General features: G+C 41.9%; 1 protein-coding gene across 3 annotated transcripts; it reads right to left on the bottom strand.

Annotated features, from left to right (window-relative positions):
* Positions 1-3,190: 3,190 nt before the first annotated feature.
* Positions 3,191-14,969, bottom strand: rnf168 (ring finger protein 168). 3 transcript variants are annotated; one of them, XM_056373644.1, is made up of 8 exons: positions 14,694-14,969; positions 11,004-11,192; positions 9,699-9,894; positions 9,314-9,378; positions 8,873-9,028; positions 7,812-7,903; positions 5,088-5,157; positions 3,191-4,764 (listed from the first exon to the last, which is right to left on the bottom strand). In XM_056373644.1, exons 2-8 carry the CDS (start codon positions 11,166-11,168, stop codon positions 4,126-4,128), a joined length of 1,383 nt encoding a protein of 460 aa, XP_056229619.1. In that variant the 5' UTR covers positions 11,169-11,192; positions 14,694-14,969; the 3' UTR covers positions 3,191-4,125. The 3 variants fall into 3 exon arrangements, with proteins under 3 accessions (XP_056229619.1, XP_056229616.1, XP_056229617.1); XM_056373641.1 differs by having other exon boundaries at positions 9,314-9,384; positions 14,694-14,968; XM_056373642.1 differs by having other exon boundaries at positions 9,314-9,384; positions 14,874-14,954.
* Positions 14,970-15,129: the final 160 nt, after the last annotated feature.

Below are 15,129 nucleotides of genomic sequence, written 5' to 3'. Positions count from 1 at the left end.
GTGCTGTTTATTCACATTCATCATCATTATTATTGTTATTACTTGCTGCTAACTCCTCCCATGTCTTATTTACTCATATTTGATTAACGATTGGGTTAGTGAGCTGCAGATGTCTCATTCAGCTCAACATGGACATTGTATTTTATCTTCTTGTTGTTTTAATGTGTGTCTCCATGTCTTTATAAGGTTATTTTAATATGGTTTTGCATGGGCTTGCCACACCACCCTTGAATTAATTCAATAAACTGACAGTGGCATTGGAACTACAGCGACCACTAGAGGGGGCTGTTAGATGCACCACATTTGGACAAACTGTCAGTAAAGGGAAGTAAATATTTGATTGACTAACCAATTACAATAAGGGAGTGTCCTACATATCCCACCTTTAAGACACACCTCACACATTAAGTCAAACCAGATTTGTAATCATATTTGAGAAATAAATAAAAAATAATACACAATTAACAGATAAATAAATGTCTGAACAGTGGACATTGCTTCTGTATCACTGCACTCATGTGTTTCTGTTTCCTGTCTGGGTCTGAGAAGCTGAAAATGATCCAGCTGATTAACACTGAATCATCTACAGAGAATAGAATAAAAACATTGAGGTCCTGAACTGTTCAGAGCTTCACTCTGGAGTCAGATGTATTTTGTTGTGATTTTCAAATTAAAATTAAATAACAGAAGAAGCTAATATAACCTTGAAGCTGTATGAAGTGTAGCAGACTGAACGTCAAAGGTGTAATGTGTAGTGTTGACATTTTTGAACTTGTTGACAGCACTGAAGCAAATTATGAATACTTACAAACAGTGTGTTTTTATTTACCTATAAAAATATGAAGGAAAGGGGATACTGCATGACACATGGGTGTCAGGTAGCAGCATAAGGAAGGGATGATGACATCATCACAAAGGCAGAATCAGAAAATAAGGTTTATTGCAAGATAGTTTTTTACTTACAAGATATTTGGCTTGGTGTAGTATGCAATAAATGTATTTATAGGAAATAAAAAGGTATAATACTGCAACAGTCAAAAAGATATATATACATAGATACATATATAACAGAGTTAATGAAAGCAATACTACACAAAAATTCTATAACTATATACAAAAGTGTTGACAAAACTCCTGCTGAGCAGGATGTGCAAAAGATCACAGTATAGACAATATCTGTTATGTGCAGGGTCAATACTCCAAGGTGTTATTGTAATGTGATTTTTGATGATTGATGAGGCTGGGCAGAGAAGAAATCTCACCCGGTGAACTGTCCCTGAGACATAGTTACCCAGCCTGTGGTACTGTGGGAAAGCCGAACAACACCACCTGGGGAATAGCACCCCAGGAAATACTACTGAAACCTTCAATACTGGTTGAAAAATGGATAGAAAGGCACAAAAAAACAACAACAGGCAGGACAGGAGCTGCTGAAAGAAAAAAAAAGAAATTTCTTAAAACCTGTAAAGTGGATAAAATTATTACAATTAACATTAAAAAGGTCTCAATATCAATTCTAAAAAATGAAAGTGTATTTTAAGTATGAAATCTAGTCCAAAGTAAACTAAGCAAAAGAACTAAGGCGAGGCCACTTGTGGAGAGGCAGACTACACTGAGGAGTGTCCAGGGGTGCAACCACTACTCACCTTAGGCGCAATACAGCAAATCCTCACAGCAAAATGGTGCAGTCTATATTGTGTTCCCGTGCAATTACTCACATGCAAATACATGAAGGGACCTCACCACGGGTGCCTAGCCTCCCAACAAGAGGGCACTCTGCTTCTAAAAGAAAAGAACTAAACACAAAAATAAAAAAAAACAAAAATAACATTGTAACCCAGTTGGCTTAAATGCAAAATATCTCAAAATAACTCAAGGAAAATATGTCAGAATCAAACAACTTAAACAAAACAAACCATGTGACTAAAGAAATACAGGACAGGCAAAATAAATCACAAAAGGCCAACAAAAAAGGGCAAAATAAACACTAATAAAATTAATAAATTAAAATAAAATTAAATAAATTAACACTAAGCTAAGGGCAAAACAGCAGTGGTTATGTGGCAGGGGAACCTGGAAAGGGGGGAAAACTACAATCAGCCAGGTTAGCCATACTGTGTATCAAAAATGCACTTTAAAACCACAAACCAACTCACCACCTCTGGTATGGGGCATTAACACAAACCACTGGTCATTCTGGGCAGGGGGCAAAAACGGACTTCTACACACGTTGAACCAATTCTTCAAACAAAGGTAAGCAACTATAAGACGCAGTTAAGGTAGAAACGTGCATACAGAACTGTTTTTTCCACATACCTGGCACACCAAACACCAGCAGCCACAGCAGGGACAGATCAGGAGGCAGAGGGAACACAGGTGCATTATATAGTTTAGCCATGATTAGGGGAGTGGCCAGGGGAGGAGTCAGGCCAAGGCTGCATTCAATCACCCTACACGTCCAACACTACACATTTACCTGCACTTAGGGGAGTATTCCCCACCACACATACAATCTCAATGTACAGTCAAGCCTAAAGTTACTGACTTAACTAGCTGGACAACAGCTGGCAGGAACACCACACACTACTAAACTGCTCTAACTTCTGTCGACAACATCAATATCATACATTCATGCCACTTGAAATGTTTGTCGGTATGGTTTGTCATTTTTTGCAACATTAGATTTTACTCACCAGTCTAAAACACCAAGATTTACTCGGCGGTTTCCTTCTTTTCTTTGCCGTTGAACGTGGTTTCTTGTCCAGAACGGTCCTTTGGGATGGAGATAAAGACAGCTTTCCAGGAACTTCAGCCATGTCTGTGTTTCTGTGATGCTAGTCGGGACCTTTTCTTTTTTTATACTCAGGAGCTGTTAACTTAAAGCTGCTCTTCTTTGTGGGACTGAGAGCAGACCAGATCCCTCACTGACTCACACAGCATCTAGTGTCAAAGTGCTATTACAACACAGGCCTGGACGCAGCTAGTTGGTTAGCACGCTCATTTCAGTAGGTATCTCTGAAATACAATAAATGGAGGTCTTGGTCATGAGATCATCACTGTGGCTCCTTCTCATTTGTTGATCATGTTCATTTTTTAACATTTTAAACAAAAATTCTAGCCAGATCTTACACATTGCATCTTTAAGTAAAACAACATTTGAACTAAGCATTCAGATTGAAACACGTCAGACTGAAGCAGTTTATTTTTATTTCTAAAACTTCACAAACATTGACTGATCAACAACAGCTGATGATAATCTCAGGCCCTTTTTTTACTCTGAACAGATCAACAGTCTGTGGTCAAGCAGCATCCTGCCGTAATTGTCATCACAGCTTTGTGTTGAGATGAACACTATCATCACATACACAAACAGTGTGCTGCCATCCATCACACACAACCTGAATGCAGCGTGAACACACTGATGTTTGTGGACAGTACATAAGTCTTGAATAAAGAAAATATAATAAAAAAATAAAAAAGGTACTGGTGTGTAAAGGCTGTTCTTCGTAACATCAGAGCTGAGGGGCAGACGACATATGTCTTTAGTTTTACTCTGAATCTCTTCTCTCTATTCTGATACCTTTCTCTCACAAAGAAGCTTTCAAACAAAAATATATCATGTTTAGAACAGCCCTGTTTACACGCCGAGGTGCAGGGTCACCTGAGAGATAGACCTCATACAGCTGAAGACTCCAGGTTAAGTAATAATGCAAGATTAGATCTCTGCAGCTGGATCAACATCTGGTAACCAGGTGGAGGCTGTGAGATCAGGTTAATGGATGGCCTTTATGTCTTGGAAAACTGGTCGAACAAAATGAGATGTTGGACATCATGTTGGTCTTCTGATTTGTTTTTGGTTTGACAGTTTATAACCAAGTGAATAACCAGTAATGGACTGCCCACATACTTTTGGCCATGTAGTGTCTCCAAACAAAGTCAAATGAAAGCAGGGTTGAAGATGACAAATTTCTGTCGGCACTTAACAGTTAATATTTTCTAAAGCTTTCTAAGAAAAGAAGAATAAGTGAGGCGGTTAAACAGAGACTGAGACCAGCAGGAGGAGGTCTGGACTGTTCAGTGGTGGTAGAGACACACCAGGTCACAGTACAGAAGGAGAGTAAGGGTTCAGCTACTTAGGCTGGAGAACATCTCAGTCAGGGTAGTCTGTTTACTGCCTCTGCTGGTGGAGCTGGAGGAGGGTGAGGGAGTCTTTGTAGTCTTTAAAGAGGGTGAGGAGCTGGAGGTGGTGGAGGACTTTGAAGACTTCCTGGAGGGTCTGCTGGGGGTGTTGGTGCTGGCCCCCACCTTCCCTCGTCGGTTCTGGCGGAGCTGGTAGGCATCTGCAGTTCCTTTGCGTCTGTCGGTGGCTCTCTGTTTCTCCTCCTGGTCTAGCTCCTTCTGCAGGAGCAGAGCAAGTCGCCGGTCCTCCTCCTCCTGTTGCCGTCTGCTCAGCTGCTCCGTCTCCCACTCAGCCCTTCTCTGCAGGGGCAACCCCTCCTCCTCCAGAGAGGAGGAAGAGGAGGAGGAAGGTAGCGAGTGACAGTGACAGTGTTTGGTGATCATAACCCCCTCCTCTGTTTTCTCCAGCACAGAGCTCTTCCTCTTGATTGATAAAGGTCTTCCGTCTCCCATCAGCTGACTGCTGGGAGTCTGATCCTCCACAGAGTCCAGATGGAGCACTGGAGGCTCTGACCTGTTTGTCAGAGCGCCATAATAATCGAGTTTAGGGAGCTGCAGCTCCTCCTGAGGGAGGAGAATGTTCTCCTGAAACAACATCAGGATGAAGAGTCAGTGGTGTCAAAACATTCTTCTCTCAGCAAGTGTTAATTTTTTTTACAGTGTATTGTTAGGTTTAGTCTCAGTCCTACAAAAGGTCTATGTCAGTCAACGTGAACATTTTTATTTACAGTCGGTGAAAACAATGAACACTTTAGTCTTTTTTTTATATCACCACCATCAGACCAGTTTAATTATCACTTCAGTTTATTTCATACTTCAGTTTAATTAACACTTCAATTTAATAACGCTTCAGTTTAATAACACTGAGCTGAGCTATAACAGAAACCTTTTACCCAGTCTGAACTGACCTTGTTAGCCCTGAAGCTGGAGGCAGAGCTGCAGTCTGAGTTTGTTCTAGATGGAAGAGGACACAAGAACCTGAAACACACAACAAAAACAACCATCACTTCATTAGCTGAACTTACAGACACATTTAAAAAGTCCCTGGAGTTTTAGACCTCTGATAGCTGTTTTTCTATCAGTCTGTCCACCATTAATTTGTCTCATGCACAAGGACACACATGCTTTTGAGCGATGCCATATGCATTCCCACTGTTTGTGTCACTTAACTGATCTACAGGTAATTCAAGAAATATAGCAATACATCAACGGAGGTAAAATATAAGAAGACAGAGCCGAGGCCTGTGCTATCACTATCACCAGAGAGGTGTGGAAAGGGATGAGGACCATCACTGACTATAAAGAGAAGAACAGCCAGGCAGCATCAGGTGATGTGAACAAGGCCAATGAGTTCAGGCTGTTCTACAACAGGTTTGACACAGCCTCACCTGTTCTCTCTCCCACTGCTTCAGCTGCAGTGGAAAACATCATGGTTCATTCTCAGCTCAGAGTAAAATCTATTAACTGTCCATCTTTATAATAGAGCTGGGAGATTAATCTAATTTTATTTTCAATTATAATTTCAGCTTCCAACGATTACGAAAACAAGATAATCGAGATAAAACGATTATTGTGCCTCATTCTGTTTTACAACAAATTTCATCCCCCCTCTACAAAAACCATCTGACGTTATTGGTTCTGCTCTCTGTACTGAAGAAATTAGGAAAATAGATTTCCTATTTGTTATTACAACCTTAAAGTTCTCTTGCCCATTCACCAACTCTCTGACGACGCATTTTCACTATCCATACGTTGAAGTTCAACTGCATCTCTCTCTCTGACCCTGTGTGTGAAAGGCAAGCAGCTCCGTGTCACTGTGGAGTGCACACACACGCGCGCACACACACACACGCGCGCACACGCACGCACACACACCTCTTAGTGACAATGGTGGAGAGCTCTAAGTGTTCAAAAGTGTGGTGAAGTGTTTTATATTTGATGGCAGAATCACAAGTGATCTCTGGAAATCCAGTGAAGGTCCATCACATACAGACAGAGAAACTTACATTTTTTCGACCGACTAGCTCGAATGGGATAGATAGATGAATCATGTGTCCATTATCTCATTGTTGATAATAATAATAAATAAACAATAATAATGAAATTATTTGATCACTTCCTTTGGCTGAGGTGTTGTACAGCCTGATGGCAGTTGGAACAAAGGATCTCCTGAACCTCTCTGTTCTGCAGCGCAGTGAGATGAGACGTTTGTTTCTGTAGCTGCTTCTCTGTCCTGCCAGAATGTTGTGGAGAGGGTGGTTGGTATTGTCCTCCATGTCCTCCATGGATGGCCTCCATCTTACATTGCATGTGTCTCTCTACAACAGTCCTGAGTGAATCCAGACTCCTGCCAAGCACAGACCCAGCCTTTTTTACCAGCTTGTCCAGTCTCTTTGTGTTCATGTCGGACATGCTGCTGCCCCAGCAGACTGCAGCATGAAAGAGTAAACTGGCCACCACTGATGATAAAACATGTGCAGCATTTCACTGCAGACATCAAGGGAAAACTGATGCAGCTCTGTCCTTTCTGGTATCTGTGTCCAGGTGCACATCTAGGTATTTATAAGTGTGCACCACGTCATTGTCCTTCCCTTGAATGTAGCTGAACTGTAGGGGGTCTAGTGCATGTTCAACCTGTGGCCTCAGAAGGTGGAGAAGCAGCCGCTCCAGGGTCTTCATGATGTGTGATGTGAGGGCCACTGGTCTGTAGTCATTTATCTTAGCCAGTCGTCCTACTTTAGGTACCTGAACAAGACATGATGTTCTCCACAGGACCGGGACCCTCTCTGTTTGAAGGCTTAAGTTAAAGATCCTCTGGAGAGGCTCAGCCAGCTGGGCTGCAACGTCCTTTAACAGCCTCGGACACACACCATCCAGGCCTGTTGCCTCTCCATGACGTAGCCTCTTGAGCTCCGCCCTCACCTCCTCGGCTGTAAAGGACAGGAGGCTTGACCCAGTGTGGAGGGAGTTGCAGCTGCAGTGTCAGGTTGTGGAGGAGATGCTGCAGGAGAAGCTGCAGCTGAAGCAGTGGGAGAGAGAACAGGTGAGGCTGTGTCACACCTGTTGTAGAACAGGTTGAACTCATTGGCCTAGTCCACATCACCTGATGTTGCCTGGCTGTTCTTCTCTTTATAGCCAGTGATGGTCCTCATCCCCTTCCACACCTCTCTGGTGTTGTTGTGCTGCAGCTTCCTCTCTACTTTCTTTTTGTAGTCCTCCTTCTCCTGCTTTAATCTCCTCTTCAGCTCATGTTGCAGACACCTGAGCTTCTCCCTGTCTCCATCCCTGAAGGCCTCCTCTTTCTGCTTGAGGAGGGTCTTGATGTTACTGGTGATCCAGGGTTTGTTGTTTGGAAAGCAGTGTACAGTCCTTGCTGGTATCACAGTGTCCATACAGAAGTTAATGTAGTCTGTGGTACATTCAACCATTCTATCAAGGTCAGGGTCCTTGCTGTTATCATTTTCCTGTGACTCCAACAGGACATTCCAATGTGTTCACTCAAAACAGTCTTTTAGAGACTCACTGGCCGAACATTAATGGATTATATTAAACATGAAAACTGAATATCTAAGCTAAATGTCTGCAGTCTAACAGAATCATTGAACCTGGTTCAGGTTCTGAAGTCGACTTACTTCTCAATCTGTCCGGCGCCGACCTCCTTCTTCTTCTTGGCTGGAGTCACTTCAGCAGGATGAAAGTTTTCCTGAGACACTGGAGCTGAGTTCTGCAGGAGGAGCAAAAAAATAAAACAAGGATGAGGAAGGAGGTAGGAGGACAGGAGGAAGAAGAAGGTGAAGACAGAATGAAAGACAGGAGGAAGATGAATTGAAAAACAAGAAGATGATGAAATGAAAGACAGGATGAGGAGGTATAAAAAAATAAAGGTCACACAGTTAAACTAGAATCACCTCCTCGTGGTTGTTGGCCTCCACCTCTCAGACTAGTTTCAGATTACATCCCTGTTTACCCAGAGTCATAGAAAATATTGTGTGAAATTTTGTCATAATTGCTGTGAGAAGTCTTGGGTAATGGCTAAAAGGTATTTTGTGATGTCACACTGACCTCTCAGCACAGAAATCTAATCAGTTCATCCTTGAGTCCTAATAAATGTTTGTGCCAAATTTAAAGAAGTTCCCTTAAGGCGTGACTGAGATCACATTCACGAGAACAGGACGGACAGACAGACAACCCCCCTGCTTTGACTGTCGCCGGCGTGGAGGCATTAAAACTGGACAAAGTGATAAGTTGAAAACCTGCTGTAAGGAAAGACAACATTAAATGTTAAAAGAGGAGAGGAATATATTTAAACTACATACTCTAACTGTAATTAGAGGAATTTGTCTGTCCACTGTTGATTTTCTCAACAACCGCTCATCTGATCGACTTCAAACTTTGCTTCAATGTCTCTACATGCTAGGTGAAGAAAAAGGCGGAACTACACTACAAAGGCAGAGCAGCACCTGGACAGTTTACCACGTGCACCTGCCAACGCAGGAAAGGGATCCAGCCCCTGGTGACAGCCACAGTTTGAACAAGCACCGCACCAGCGATAAATATCCTTCACAACTCTACTAAATGACACTGACCTGTCACCTGTCAGTGAGTTCATTTCTGAAATGATGAATTGATGTCATCCTTTCCTTCTCAGCAGCTTCAGAATAAAAACAGAACCTGAACCATCATCAACTCTCACCAGCTGGTTGTTGAGCAGTCTGGCCAGCCTCTCGTCGTCTTCTCTCCTCCTGCTCTCCTCCTGCACCAGCTCCTCCTCCTCAGCCAACAGTCTCTGGATGTACTCCTCACTGGCCCTCCTCTCCTCCTCGTCCAGCACCCGCTTCTCCTCTGTCAGCTGAAGAGACACAGATGTCCCTATCAGTGTTTTCACTGTTGATTCATCTGATAATCGTTTTAATAGATCCAAAGATAATCAGTCGACTGTGACAGAAAACTGAAACTCTTATGCCTGATTTTCTTTGATGTGTGATTACTTCTTGAGTACACCAAACATCCCTCTGAAACACAACAGTACAACAAACTGTTACATAGCAGTATTGTCTGGCTCGATCCCTGCTGTTGTCTCGACCTTCACTGTCAGACTGAGAAACTCAGAATGGAAAATAGAGGCAAAACTCACTTTAGAGACCTGGTCCTCGTATTCCTGCCTCAGCTCTCCAGGCCGACTCACTGTGGGAAAAAACACTGAGACTACACACACACACACACACACACACACAGACACACACATCACACACACCACACACACAGCGTCTGATTTATTTCCTGCAGTTTGAGCTTCTCAGAAACAGATATTTCAACATGGCTGCTGTCAGAGGATCAGTTTCTGACTGTGTTTACGTTAAGCGTTGATGTTAGCGTAGTGAAGAGCTCAGTGAAAAGTCTCAGGTCGTGTTGGTGTAATTACAGGAGGACTAAAACATGGAGACTAAGTTAACACAGCAACTACACCAATACAAACTAAACACGTCACCCCTGCAGACTGTCAGTATTATGGGATGTACCTCCCGGGTCACCCTCGTCCTCCTGCCCTGTGAGTCGGCGTTCACACTGTGAAGGGAAGCAGATCTGGATCTGCCTCCACAGCTGCTGGTTAACCAGCGTGTTGTTCCTGCTGTTCAGTCGGGCCCAGGTGGAAACTCTCTTCCTGCACATGGGACAGCATAGAGTGGTTTTGTCCACCGTCTCCAGGAAACAGCCCTGAAACAACAAAGACAGAGACATCTCGTCTTCATTAACTTCACCAACATCTGCCCCATAAAGATCCATCATTTAGATCAAACCCTGTTCTGTCAGTTGACGTGTTGTTTATTCATTGTGAGACAGAGAAACACAGATCCGTTAAAATGACTGTGTGAAGTGTGATCTTCACTTTCTCCTCAATGGCGTGATGATTTTTATTTCTGTCAGTGACAATCAACAAAGACAGAGTGAAGCAGAGTGAAGGTAAAGACCTGCAGCATCCGATGACTCTGCTGGATCTAACGAACTGCGATCAGATGATCGTTTGTTTGAAGAAGAGTGTCCACTCGTACGGAGATATTACAGAGTGATGTGTCTTCACTCACAGACAATCTTTGGCAGAGTCCAGTCAGTGGCTCAGAGAGAGTCAGAGGTGAACTGAAGAATTATCGAAATCACAGAATGGTCAGATGTAACATTCGGATCACAGGAGATGTTTCTTTGATTAAAGTAAAACGTGTCACAACATGTCATCATAAATGAAGCAGTGTGGTACTACAGATATGTGAGGGAACATGTATTTGGTACAGTGCCAACAAAAATCACATCATCGTCATCTTTATATTTCACATTGAAGTCATGACTCATCACAATAACTGCCAAACTAATCACAGTATGATTTTTTCATATTGTTCAGAGAGAGCACATTAACCAACACACTCAGGTTTCACTGGACCCTTGAATGAGCTACAGCTGTTAAAAACTACCACTGATAATGTCATCACTTTAACCAAGGAAGCTGCTGACATCACCAGACCAACCCCTGAGAAATTAAAGATTACATAAGAAATTTGTTAATGAATCCGGGTGTTTTTCTAACTGGGGGTGGGGGGTGTTTCTTCATGAATTGGTTATAAAATGTGGTCTGTTCCTCATCTAAGTCAATGGTATTGTAAACCCAATGTGCCTAAGCTAATACCACATAAACAATGATAACTTTTCTTGTCTTTATTATCATACCCATTACACATTCACAGTGATGCTGGAAAAAAGTAAGTGAACCCTTGGACTTAATAACTGGTTGAACGTCCTTTGCCTCCTTCTGACGAGGTTTCAGTATGTGTTACCTTGCAGAAGGTGTGTGTACAGGGAAGTGTAACTGGCTCCATGAGGATCTCCAGACACACAGGACAGCGGCAGTCATCCAGAGACAGTGGACCTCCTCTCCTCACCCTCTCCTCCTTGTCTGACACAGAGGTCACCTCCATGTCTGACACCGGGGCCATTGTCATCCTCCTCTGTAGTCAGTCACAGCTCTGCAGGGAGGAACAAGGACTCAGATCAGCCTGGAGGAGAAACCTGGGTCACAGACTTCACATACAGACCACATTGAGATAAAAGCTCAGTCCTGGTCTACTCTTTTAACACCAAATTGAGCATGTATGTGGATTTTTGAAACACGGGTAAAGCTACTAAAAAGGTGATTGACTCCTTTCCCACTGGCAGTAGATGAGTTTCTGTTTTTCTGCTGTCTCACGTTCAAGATCACAAACGTGCCATAAAACACTGAGTAAACAGTAGAAAGCAGCATAGAGGCCTGTGTCTAAGTTACAGCACAGAAGAAAGACGTTATATATACATATACACACACACACACACACACTTAAAGTTATGTTAATGTTTAATCTTGCAGTGTCAAGTTTCCATCACTGCTGACTGAGCTAGAGCCAATGAATACCTGTGACTACTGCAGTCACGTGACCCGGGACTGAACGCTGATTGTACCCTTTCACACTGGAAAAAAGACGTATCTTTGTGTTTTTTGTCAACTGTCAAAGGGTCTTTACATCTTACTGAGGCCACAATGACTGGTCACCACAATGGAGTGTGTCACACGCGCCGTCCATCAACACACACACCTCTGGATCAACAAATTGAATTTTAATACAACACACTAAGGACATAGGTGGAAGCTGTAGGGACCAGTGAGACCAGTCAGCTGACAGCTGTCCAGGTGTATAGCCTAGTGAACAGCTCTCGAGCCTGTTACATGCCAACCTGAGTCCACATTTGTGTGTTATATAAACATCAGGTCTTTGTTTTAACTTGTGATAGCTGGTGATAATGTGATGGTTTGAGAACTACACACACCTGAGGCCTGTACTACAAAGCAGGATTTGAGGTAAGCAAAGTAACTTCAGGTTTAGCTGTGGGTTTTCAGTCCTTTGATAGTGGTTCACTTCACTTAAGTCTTACAATCATTCAATCTTACATTAACATGCTTGTTTAACTTAATGTCTACAGTCTATAGATGATCATGATGATTCAAATCCATAACACCAGCTAATGAAGCATGTACCACACAACAACTTTTGAAGTCAGGGCTCACCAACAAAGTATTCAAGAGCAAAACTGCCAGCACATCAAACCCACAGATGCAAACAACAGACCGTCATTTCCACTCAAATGCAGACCCACACAATGCTGTAGCAGAACCAAAAACACTATCAACCTAACAAAGAAGTGGGTAGATATGTTACCACCATACAATATCTAGGCCTGTGCCTGACTAACATTAAAGGAATAGATCAAAATAAACATTTCACATCATCTCATTCAACATTCCATATAGTGTACTGTATACTGTACTGGCCCATATATCAAAATGAATGGAAAAGATAGGACGCAGTCTATTCGTTCAAAAGCCTAAATACCATCTTTTCCATTAATTCAGAAATGAAAAACATATGAATTTTATGGAAAAGGCCCTGTAGAGTATGAATGTTTTTTTTTTTTTTTATTAGACAGTTGACAAAGTTCGATTTTTGCGTGGTCTATGCCTTTAAGGAGTAGCTAGGGTAATGTTTCAGTCCTTAACCTCCTAAGACCCGAACTCTTGCATGGCGTGCATTTTTAATTTCTCTTTGCTATTTAGGCTGATTGGGACCTGAGAAAAATGATGTCCACATATGCGGACATTAGTTTTAAATTTCGATTACTGAGTGGCAGTATAATATCCTCATATGTGGTCACCAGGCCCTTGTTGAGAAAAAGTTAGTATTGTGGTCTAGAGAACCCAAAATGTGAGGTCCACATATGTGGACGCCAGGTCCTAGGAGGTTAAAGTAGTATGACCTCCACCTGCTTGCTTACTGCCTTTATGACCTCCCTCTGCTTCCCTAATGTAATAACACATACATTTAAAAGTCACCATCACCCATATTATCCTGCTCAGTATTAAGCCTGCATGACAACCACAGAAAATACACACTGAATTATCATCTCTAAGTCCTAATTCTTACAAGTTTCAACTTACTCTTCTTTTGGCACCAAAAAGTGCTGAATATGACCTCTCCTGCTTATGTTGACTCTGTGAATGAAATCTAATCTGAGTTCAATAAAGTAATTATGCCTTTGAACTAATATAATACACAGTGGCGGAAGAAGTATTCAGATCCTTTATCTAAGTAAAAATACCAATACAGCAATGTAAAAATACTCCTTTACAAGCAAAAGTCCTGCATGAAAAATCCTAAATCCTATTTAAGTAAAAGTACATGAGTATTAGCAGCAAAATGTAATTAAAGTATTAAAGTAAAAGTCCTTCTGACTGATGTATTATTATACATTACATCATTAGATGATTGATAATGAAGCATCAGTGTGTCAGCAGCATGTTACTGCTTAAAATACTTAATATAACAGGGTCACCAGATAAATCTGAGGGGTTAAAGATGCCTAATCAGAGAGGAAAGAAGAAAAAAGTTTTGGTTCACAAATCTGTTTTCAATTTAGACTTGTTCTCTAATCTTTGACTTTTGGTGAGATGTTTAATCATTTCAACATTAATGGAAATTACAACATATGAGAAGTTTGGAGGAAAAAAAAAATCAGTTTTTGGTGAACTGTTAACAATTCAAACTTCTGGAATAGGACCCTGATTAAACACTGTTTTTCATAAGATGTAAGAAGCTAAAAAGTTGAAATGTACTTAATGACTTTCCACCACTGCTAATACAATTACTAAGCCTTCATCATACATTTATTTTAATGTTAATCAATTACCAAACCAGATAAAACTCCTGAATTCCTAGGTGAAAACCAAGGGGGGTTTTATTAAAGACCTAATACCAAAAAGGTAAAAGACTGACTAAGCCACCACAGCCACACAAGACTATTAACATGAAATAATAAACTCTATATTGATGTCAAAACTTATTTTTACAACAACTAATCCCTCACTGTCTCACTGCTCATGACTGAGCACCAGTGTTTGCCAACATTAGATATTGGTAATAAGATAACAAGCTAACATTGGAAACGAATGGGCGCTATCAGCTAGCTAACATTGGTTAGCTAAACTGTAAATTGAGGCAAAGGTTAGAAACAAGATAATGTACAGTGAACAGGGAACCCAAATGTTAGGTTTAGTTAAACCTGAACCTAAAAGCTATCCTGGGCATGTTGAACTGGCTTCGTAGTACAGGCCGCAGTTGTTTGTGGATAATACCCGGAAATAACACACACGGTGTTTGTGGTAAATACGTCGTTAATTCAACAATTCTTGTTAGTCTGACGGAAACGTTTTTTAAGTTAAAAGAGACAAACTGCAGAGTTTGAACTGACAATCGATAAATAGTTTCGCTTGTTTAGCAACCTCAGTCTCGGATCAGGTTACAGCCAATGGGGCTAAAGGTTTAGCTTCTTTAGGCCACTGTTTCTGACGGAGCTAAAGTCCGTTTATACTTCACGGCAAGTTAATGGGCCAGATGTAAACGCCTGTCCACTGGTCCTCATACTGTCTCTGTAAAACTCACCCAAGCTCCGTTGCCCTGGACGTCTGTAACTTCAGCTGATGCTAAAGTTAGCTTCAGGCTAACAGTCAAACTGCAAACCGTAACAACACCCCTTTGGACAGGTCACAGCTCCGCCGGGCAGCTCACTGTGACACCACGGGGCTTCATGTTTAAAGAGTCTTGTGCCTAACAGAGACTCACCGGAGGCTAAACGGGTTTACCGGAGGTTAACCTGTTAGCACCGAATACCCGCGTGAATGAACAGTTCGTACAGTGCGCTTGCGCCCCACAATCCTGGCGCTGCCTTAAAGGAGTAGGGTGTTCCTGCAGAGCTGGTACTGCAGGGACATACTATTGCCTTAAAGACTCGTACATTACAGCTCAAGTCCAGAGAACCAGCAAAGTGCCGGGACATGATCAACATTGAATATGTGATGAATTGAAAATCATATCAATC

This window comes from Seriola aureovittata, chromosome 4 (genome assembly GCF_021018895.1).
Source record: "Seriola aureovittata isolate HTS-2021-v1 ecotype China chromosome 4, ASM2101889v1, whole genome shotgun sequence".
NCBI classification, from domain to species: Eukaryota; Metazoa; Chordata; class Actinopteri; order Carangiformes; family Carangidae; genus Seriola; species Seriola aureovittata.
Note: the sequence above shows the minus strand (reverse complement) of the source record. Positions and strands in the feature narration are given on the sequence as shown.